This window comes from Aulonocara stuartgranti (assembly GCF_965226115.1).
Source record: "Aulonocara stuartgranti genome assembly, chromosome: 19".
Taxonomy (NCBI): domain Eukaryota; kingdom Metazoa; phylum Chordata; class Actinopteri; order Cichliformes; family Cichlidae; genus Aulonocara; species Aulonocara stuartgranti.
The window spans coordinates 30,608,678-30,618,547 of NC_138955.1; the positions used below are offsets into that span (position 1 = coordinate 30,608,678).

Sequence of the window (9,870 nt, forward strand, 5' to 3'; positions counted from 1 at the left end):
ACTACATTTTTTAACATAATGTTTTTTTTAATTTTCAAAATTCTAATTCAGTATAATATAATCTTTTTTTTTTTACATATTATTAAAGTATTATATTTAAAGGGCTTTTTTGTTGTGGTTGTGGTTTTTTTTGTTTGCTTTGCTGGAAAACTGAAACTTGGTCCTAGTTTATGACAAAAATGACATAATATAAGACTAGCGACTGAAGTTCTCAGAGGCACCAAGAATAAGTTACAGTGAGCATTATAACAAAAATATAAACATACATTCTTATGTTATTTGAAAAGACAAACATTTGGGGGAATAAAAGACATTTAATACAAAGCCATCATTTTTGCAGTGAAATCGAACATTTCTTTTTGGACTTTCAATATCATCTGCCTCCAGAAAAGCAGCACTTATGGTCACTGACAGAGCATAAGGATACATGTATGTGCTGATGTCTCTGCTTCAGGATGAGTGGCAGAGTGCCCTTTGATATGTAATATTTTAAAATGATGACATGTAATATTTTAAAATGAGAACACATGGCAAGCATTAACTCAGTAAATAGTCCCAGCTAATACAACTGCACAAACAGGATTGAGTGCCTCGAGGACTTTACCGTGTGGCTAAAAAAACACTATACAAAAAGCTGAAAAACAATATTAAGTCAGTGGGGAGAAATTGACTCAAAATGACAGAGGGACAGTGTGACTCTGCACTCTGTTGTAGGACCTAATAAAGTGAGATTAAGTGAAATATAATAAATTAAATTTAAATATGTAGTTAAAACCATAGCTTGGATAAAAGCAGTTTATTGCACAGGTGAAGGACTCCATCTATGCTGGCACTACAGCAGAGTTTGGCTGCAAGTAAAATAACACTTCATTATTCCTGCAAGAATCCTCGGTTCAGTCTTTTACCTGCTGAGAGGTATTTGGAGTTTTAAAGGAAAGGTTAAGTGTCAATTTAATTTAATGTAAATTGGAATTAAATAATCTTACCCAGTTTGAATGTCGATATATAGTTCAATTACATTTTATTTTTACCAGCTGACTCTAACAGTTGTCTCCAGTCTCCAGACTGTATGATGGATATCCTACAATATTAGAGAGAAAATCCCAACAACCAGACTAGCTTGATGTGAAAGTGTGGTGCGAGAATAATTCCTCTTTTAGAGCAAACGGCCTCTCACAGAACCAGGAGAGGCATCTACTACGACTGGTTAGGCATGGAGAGGAAAATAGAAGACAGAACAGCAAACAGAACAAAACACAAATTAGAGAAAGTATGCGAATGTTAATGACAAATAATTAGGTGTCATCTGTAAAAATCCTCAAAACAATATCTGCGTTTAAATAAAGCAACTCGTGCAAGATCAGCTGTACTTCAGTCCTCAGTGAATTAAACACCTTTGTTTTAATAGTAATTTTCCTTTAAAATGGTGTCAGAAAGATGATTGATTGATCGGTGGTTGATCGATCAATCAATCAAGAGCGATCGATTGATCGCTGAGTCTGCAATCAATCGTGTTCATGAAAAAACACCACAGACACTCACCTCTGGATACAGACAGCATACAGCGTGACGGTCAGGCAGCAGGTCTGCAGGGCTCTGATGAAAACTGAATTCATAAGAAAGAAATAATGTACTTAAGGACTGGTTCATCTGCTCTAACTTAATGCGTCATCGTTGCTGTGCTAGCATTTATATTACAACAGAACCTGCATGCAGCAGAAGTCTTTACCCCTAGTTTGCCATGGAGACTACTTTTTACAATGCATTTTAAACAACAGCTTATAACAATATTTATCTTTTACTGTAAACAGCTAAAGAGGTGGGTAACACCCTTTCATTAGGAACACTTAATAAAGCAAATTTGAAATTTCCCATACAAATGCGCAAACCCTTTAATAAAGGGTACAACACAAAACACACAAAAAGTGTGTGAATTTTTCTTTTTAATAAATATGACCTAACAGCAATCACAAGCAGTCTTTTCTGTGTGGATTTCAAAGTTTTAATAGCTTTTAGAACGCCATTGCTGTACACAAACACAAACTTTCAGAAATATAGAAGCTAAACTACTCGTGAATACACTTTTATTCATGTAAGATCTAACAGTTGATATAAAAGTGTCAGTTTACACGTGATTGTTTTTTCCAATACAAATGAGCAACCAGCTAAAGGAAAAACCAGCGCAGTATCTTTCTACTCCTCAGCACAGATAGTCCACATCTGATGAAATTTGCTCTGAAGCGACAGGCAACATTCTTTCAGAAGATGGAAACAGAACTCCGAGCTCACCGCCACATGTGTGAGAGCTGCTCTGGTTACTGTAAAGGTGAGAACATGTGACCAACTGTTTCATTTTCATCAAGGAAAGAGTCGTGAATGATACCTACACCTAAAGACGATCGCTCAGAATCATAGACTCAAACCAAACCAGCACACCAGAACCAGCAGAACCTGCCAGACTTCATCTGTGAGCATACTGGAGTGTCCGGGTCACTTAATTTTGTTGCCTCCAGCTGAAAAATGTGAAAAGAGCAATAGCCAGCGCAACACAGTTGTTATCATTATTTTTATTATTATTATCATTATTGTTATTATTATTATTATTATTATTATTATTATTATTATTATTATTATTATTATTATTATTATTATTATTATTGTTTTATTATTATTATCAACAACAACAACAACAATAATAATAATAATAATAATAATAATAATAATAATAATAATAATAATAATAATAACATATTTGTATAGCCTTTCTGAAGAACCCCGATTTACACAAGAGTAGGAAAAAAAAGAAAAGAAAAAGAAAGAAGGCTAAAGGTTGCGGGTTTTGTTGAAGAAGTGCGTTTTGAGAAGTCCATTTTGATATGGAATTATGACTTTAAAGACAGTGGATGTCCCACACGTGTTTGAAAAGAGAAAGGTGAACCCGATTTTAGAGCTTGATTGTTTTTCCACTTGTATCGAAAAATGAAGTTGCTATTGCGAAAGCGTGGAGGCCCGGACTCCATTCGTTTATCTGGCCACTTTTATTTCTATGTAGATATATTTAATGAATCATTGTATTTAGCTGTGTGTTTACTGCATCAGTTTATTGATGCAATCACATTGCCCTCTATTTCATAATCACATTGACCTTTATCTCGTATGTGGCATTTCTGACCTTGATGCTGTGTTTATCAGCAGCTGCATTTGCTCATGTTTGCTCATTCTAAACGACATGAGGAGCTCAATGTGAGCTGAGCCCTTTAACTGGGGGAAATAATCGAGAGGAGGCCATAAAGAGCGCAAATGTTAAGGCACTGTAAAAAATAAATAAATAAAATAATAATAATAATTTTTTCTACAATGTATATGGAGAGAGAGAGAGAGAGAGAGAGAGAGAGAGAGAGAGAGGGACTTCAACACTCTGCAGATAGCGTTCATACCTTCTCTTTGCTCGGTGTCTCTTTGCTCCTCTGTTTCAGCTTACACTGACACTTTGATCCAGATCTGCTGAGCGGGCCAAACGTTTCTGGACTGTTGTTGCTGTTGGTTTGTCAATGATAATAAACGTACCAAGTTTTAAAAAAATGAAGGAAATAGCTGCAGTTGATTGTTGGCGGTTGTTTTCTCCACGGTTTCCATTTAAAATGATCGACCTGACCTCTCTAACCTGTCCTGTTCTGGGGTTGTTTTTTTTTTAACTCATTGCCCAAAAGATGTTTTAAACAAACCCCAAATCGTCAGCGGGACATAAAAGAGCCACAGTTCAGATGTGATAACAATAAAATCATCTTTCATTTCATTTACTTTCACATAAAGGCTTTTATATGTGGAGGCCTGCAGCAGCTTTTCTCCCTGACGTTTTGGAAGCTAAAAACAAAAAACGTTCGTTTTCTTCGCGCTATATTTCACAGCCTGTTTACAAGCTCTTTTCAGTCTGTGGTTCTGCCGCCGAGCGCAGAATGAAAGCGCACACTGTTTAAATGAGCGCACATTTATCTGTCCTTTATACGTTTCTCTTATTTTTGCCAAAGACAAAAGAACAGTAATAATAATGATAGAATTACAACATTTAATATCCATGAAAATATCACATATAGAGAACATCACGATATATTCACACATGTCAGTCAGTTCAGAGGGCGTCTCATCCCTGTGTGTGGAACGTTACAAAAGCAGCTTAAATTAAATTTAAATAATGAACACAGTCAATAATAAAATGTAGATATATATACAACTGTGCAACATGGCAACACCACACCACCACAATGTCTCGGGGTCCACATCGATTTCCACGGGACAAGCCGATGAGGCCGTGTTAGGTCCGCTCTGTTATCAGCTGTCCGAGTCCACCTCGCTCTTACTCTCTTCGGGTTTCTCCGCGGACGTTTTAGTGGATTTGTTCCATTTCTGAGAGTTCTCTGATTCTTCCGATGAAGACCTTTTCTGCCTCCTCCACTTCGCACGTCTGTTTTTGAACCACACCTGCGTGACAGAGAGAGAGCACACTTTGAACGTGTCTGTGTGGCGACTGATGCTGAGCACGACCACAGCTCAGCCCCTTATTCTTAATCTATTGTTTTCAATGGATTATTATAACTATCACGATGGTGATGATGATGATGATGATGATGATGATGATTATTGTTTTGTTGTTGTTGTTATTGTTTTGTTTTTGCTTTGAAGCAGTGTTACTTGCTGCACATTGTAGATAAGCATCGACTTTGTTTTCAGAATCAGGGCAGAAGATAAACTGTTGCAAACAGAAACATTTAATAAAATTGAATTAAATTACATTTCTGTTCAATATTATACAACCTCTAACATAGTGATTTTTGTGAATTTTGTTGAAGCAACAAAAAAGATAATAATAATAATAATAATAATAATAATAATAATAATAATAATAATAATAATAATAATAATAATAATAATAATAATAATAATAAAGGTGAGCAAACTTTAATTATTATTATTATTATTATTATTCAATAATAATAATAACATTGTGAGCGCGTGTCAGTCGGGTTTTAGAACTCACTGCACGTGAGTGTGTTTATGAGTGGAGTGAAAGCTTTGAAAGAAGATAGCTTTTAAAAATAAAAGCGCTGACCTCGACCTTCTCCTCGCGGAGGTGGACCTTGCGGGCAAGTTGTTCGCGAGTGCCGACGTCCGGATACTTAGTTTCTTGGAAGAGGCCCTCCAGAGCCTCGAGCTGCTCGTCCGTGAAGATGGTGCGGTGCCTTCGCTTCCTGCGGCAGTGCAGCTGGTTGAGGAGCTGCAGCTCGGTCCGAGACAGGCTGCTCATGTTCATGTAGGACATCATCTGGTGGGGCACCGGAGAGATCAGCACCGAGCCCGGGCTGTCATAGCCTGCATGACGGACAGACAGCACACATCATGGCTGGGTGGAAACCCTATATATACACTCAATTATTTGGCGTATTAAAATCACTCCGTTTTTTACTACAAAACAAAACAAAACAAAACAAAACAAAACAAAACAAAACAAAACAAATAAAATAAAATAAAATAAAATAAAATACATTAAATGAACTGTGGAAGAGGCTGTTTTATGCATGACAGAATGTGTGGAAACACCAAAACAGATCCCAGCGATGGAAAAGCTCAACTCCAGTCTTTCCTGTATTCAAAGTTAAGCTCGCGCACGTGCCTGAGCGCTTCTGCTTCCTGTGTATGAATCCAGAACAGCTCGGTGATATTCGTCCTGATTGCGAAACAGCAGCGACAGTAATGTCTCACAAAAAGACTTCACACGTGAACATTTGCGAGTTTTTACAAAGCTTTGAAATGCAGCATGGAGTCTGAAATAATTTTACAAACGCGTATTTCAGGCGTGTTTACACTGAATCTTAATTGTAAGATAGTGCTCGCAAGCGATGAAATATTACGCATGATTGTAATTAATTTGTATTAATAACGAATAATTACTTCACGGTGGAATTACGCGCGTTGACCTAGAGGCTGATGGGCCCTCTGGCCTGGAAGCTACTTCGCTCCACAGATGCTTTCTCTGAGAAATACAGAGTGTGAGGAGAAAAAAAAGTTCCCGTGGCGGATCCTTCACTGCGTAGGTCTTAGCTGAGTCTGTGACACTCTGTGACTGGCCGTGTTACCTGTGGGGATGCAGGGGCACTGCTGCGGGCTGAGGCCGGGCACGGAGCCGCAGCACGGGGGCCCTGCCGCGGCGCCCTGGACGTGCAGCTGGCTGTAGTAGTAGCCATTATATCCGATCCTGCTCCCGCTCACGGGCTGCACCGGGGGGGCCACGGGCCCGCACGTGGCTGAATACAGTCCGTTGTAGTCGGCGTAGAGAGAGTCCGTCAGGCCGGCGGACAGCACCACCGGGCCGCTCCGGTGCAGCAGCAGCGGCTCCTTACAGCTCGGCCGCGCGGACAGGATGCTGTCGATGCTGAACATCCCGGCGGGCATCACACCGGTGTGCGGCGGGAACTCTCCGAAAAGTGGGAACCAGCTGTGAGTGTCCTGGACTGACGGGATTCCGTGCTCCGGGAGAACGTAAGCTACAACTGCGTCATCGCGGCTCCGGGACTCGTGTGTGCTCTCTCTCTCTGCTGGAGAATACGGACAGGAGGTTTGGGGGAACCGCCTGAGTCCGGGGCTGTTCTTATACACTGCTGACGTCACAGCAACAAGTCTCCTTGCGCTCGTCTTGCTGCGTGAACGCGCCACGGAGCTGTGTATTGAATTAATTCAATTAAGATAATCCAGAGTGTTTGCAGACTTTTAGAAACGTGTCACTGGGCCGCGGGGGCTCTTCCTACAGAGTAATCCGATTATCGCGGTGTCAGCGAGACTTTGTGCAGGACATCACAGCAGCGTTTACAGGCTGCTTCAACGTGCCCCTCAGCACAGATCAAAGTCCTCATAAAACCAGTGCACCGGTCTCCGTGAGCTGTGCCCATCACTCTGGACACTCTGACATCATTACTGACTCAAAGCAAGAAAGTCGCTAAAGCTCGAGCAGTGAGCAGACATGACGGTTATTTTGTTGCTCATTAATATCTATCACTAATGGCCCATTTAGGACTACTTAACAACAAAGAAACCATTAGATTAACAATCTGTGCGCATGAGTGCGGTGAAAGTGTGACCGGGGCTTTACCTGTTACCTCCTCTGCCTTCCTGCATGACTAAATGAAAATGTCACCCTGAAACACGCTGTATTAAAGCTGGGGGTCATCTAATGAGATGACCCCCAGCTTTAATCCACCCTCGCTGTTCCGTGGGGAGGAAGTCAGCGCTTTCCTCCATAGTTGTCTTTCTTTCCCCCTGACCGGGCGAAGGTAACGGCCCATTATCGCTTCCATTCAGTGAAGGAAAGGGGAACTTATTAAGTATTTACATGGCTAATCAACATAGACTTAGCGGTCGGGAAACGGGCGCTGGCTGCTGCAGTGGAACGTGGATTCCAGCTCAGACCTTAATGGGACGATGATTGCATTTAACACTCTGCAGGATGTTCGCACATGCTGCTGTCAGGCGGCCAGATAAGCCTGAGCTGTGAAGATACGGAGGTGATTAGCACTGTGTGGCCGCACAGTTTACACACAAGCTCTGTTCTAAGTTTACACTCCTCTTACCTGCAGACCATCCATCAAATTGTTTTTACAGCATTTTAAAAAATGTGGATGAAATACCCCTGTACATGTCAGCCTGTTTCGGAAAACGAAGACACTGCACCTTTTTTTTTTTAAAGAAACGTTTATTTTTAACATTTTTGCAATTGTTTGAAATATCGGGTGAAATAAAAAAATCTTTCTTTCTTTTTTCTTTTCTTTTCTTAATTTTAGAGCAATTGAATTTAAGACGATTGATCTATTATCTCTAACCTTCTACTACGAAATTTCCCTGAAAGAGATATTCCGTTGAAACCTCTGTACAGTAACACTGGGATAAGCACGATGGCTTTTCTGTAAGGTAAAAACAAGTCGCGTGAAGAGTAGAAAAAGGCAAATAAAATGCGTTGGTCCTTCAGCGTCATTTTAGACACTGTTTGTGATCACAGATGCATTTTCCTTTCTTTTGTCACGTTGTGTTTGGGCGCTTTTCCGGGGCCGTGTGTGTCTCTCTTCTTTGCTTTGACAGTTTTGCAAAAATCGTGAAAGCTAAGCGCGCTGCTGCCAGCCCTCAGTAGGCTTGTGCCGGCGAGGCTAGGCTGACTCCTGCCGTTCAGCCGCAGCCTGACCTTTAAACTACAACCTGCTGCTCTGAGGACGCTGTTTTACAGATAAGTGCACGGCAGCACTCTGAGCCAACAACCCCAAAACTGCATCTTATGTTATAAAAAAAAATGCGCCTTTTATCCAGAATGAAGCTCTTTCAAAGCTTTTACTTCCGTTTCATCCCGCTGCAGCATGCGTGCATGGGAAATTCGAAGTATGACACTTGATCTGAAATCTATCAGCCATGTAACCAAAACAAAGCGAACCTTAGATAGGAGCCGATGTGGACACGGGGATGTTCACAGGACAAAGACTAAACTTACTCTGTTCTTTATCATGCGTACACGAGCAGTGTGCAGTGTCAGGCCTTTGGTATGACTGTGGTTATTACATATATACAGTATAAGAAGCAAAAGATAATTTTTTTTTCGTTTTTAAAAAATACATAAAATGCATTACTTAATTTACATTCCAGATGAAAAAAATTCAAGTGGATATTGATTGATTTGATTGTGACACATTTTGATTTTGTGTGTAGTGGGAAATCAGTGTGACTTTTTTGGGTCTGGAAACACGCTCCCGCGGCTGAAAGCCTTTTCTGTAATACAGTCACACTTTGATTCTAGCTCAGAGGAGACCGGGAGAGAGAGCAAAACAGGACCATGTGCTGTTATTATTTTCACATTTCTTTCTATATTTCTACTTCCAAGTGGCAGTGAAAGCAACGAGTCAAAAGGGATTGCCACAAAACGAAATGTCCATTTGAAATTAAAAGCCGTTGAAAAGCACCGTGAAGGCAGCACTTACAGGTGAATAGAAGCGTCAATCAGGCTGCAGATGGAAGCTGAAGAAGACTCACAAAGCTGCAATAGCAGATGCATCTTTTATATATCAGAGCCCTGATCTTTAAAACCTGCTTAAACAGGGTAAATAAAAACAGACAAACTTGTTAATGCTTCCCTCCAAGAGGTGATAAATATATGGTAAGGCTGAATAATTACATTATCAGATAGATAGATAGATAGATAGATAGATAGATAGATAGATAGATAGATAGATAGATAGATAGATAGATAGATAGATAGATAGATAGATAGATAGATAGATAGATAGATAGATAGATAGATAGATAGATAGATAGATAGATAGATAGAGGAAGTTTGGAGGATGGGTCAGCTTCAGCCGTTTATTGCATTCCTCAAACTGTCCATGTGTTGTTTTTGTCCTGGTTAAGGAAACCACTTGGTCAGCAACAATTTGTGTGGTTTCAAACAGCGTTTTTGGGTGTGGTGTGTGTTAAAGTAGCCACATGAAGGTAAGAAACCCACTGTAGTGTAATAACAAGGTCATCAGTGTTCAGTTCTTGTGGCATATCAGTGTATATTACTGTCATTGCACTGTATATACCGTTACTCTACCATAACTGTATAACTGTATAAATCATAAAATGAAAAATTACTGTAAACAGCATTGCATAAGTGATGTGAATTCAAAGGAAAATGCATAAACAAACCTAAAAAACACACATAGTACCAGCATTAACAAATGAATATTATGGAATGTGTGTGTGTGTGTGTATGTGTGTGTGTGTGATTGAATTTACTTGCATTTTATTTGAAAGGAAACTGAAAACTAGATTAACAGACCTTCAAATTCATCAACTCACAGA

General features: G+C 39.9%; 1 protein-coding gene across 1 annotated transcript; it reads right to left on the bottom strand.

Moving 5' to 3' along the window:
* Nucleotides 1-4,133: 4,133 nt before the first annotated feature.
* gsc (goosecoid) lies at nucleotides 4,134-6,704 on the bottom strand. The gene is made up of 3 exons (XM_082515094.1): nucleotides 6,132-6,704; nucleotides 5,108-5,367; nucleotides 4,134-4,479 (listed from the first exon to the last, which is right to left on the bottom strand). The coding sequence occupies exons 1-3, from the start codon at nucleotides 6,445-6,447 to the stop codon at nucleotides 4,330-4,332; spliced, it is 726 nt and encodes a 241-aa protein (XP_082371220.1). The 5' UTR covers nucleotides 6,448-6,704; the 3' UTR covers nucleotides 4,134-4,329.
* Nucleotides 6,705-9,870: the final 3,166 nt, after the last annotated feature.

Coding starts and splice junctions, on each gene's coding strand:
- gsc (XM_082515094.1), bottom strand. CDS start 6,447: ATGCCCGCCGGGATGTTCAGCATCGACAGCATCCTGTCCGCGCGGCCG. Junction 5,368..6,131: donor GTGCCCCTGCATCCCCACAG/GTAACACGGCCA, acceptor TCCGTCATGCAG/GCTATGACAGCCCGGGCTCG. Junction 4,480..5,107: donor TCCGCGAGGAGAAGGTCGAG/GTCAGCGCTTTT, acceptor TCTGTCACGCAG/GTGTGGTTCAAAAACAGACG.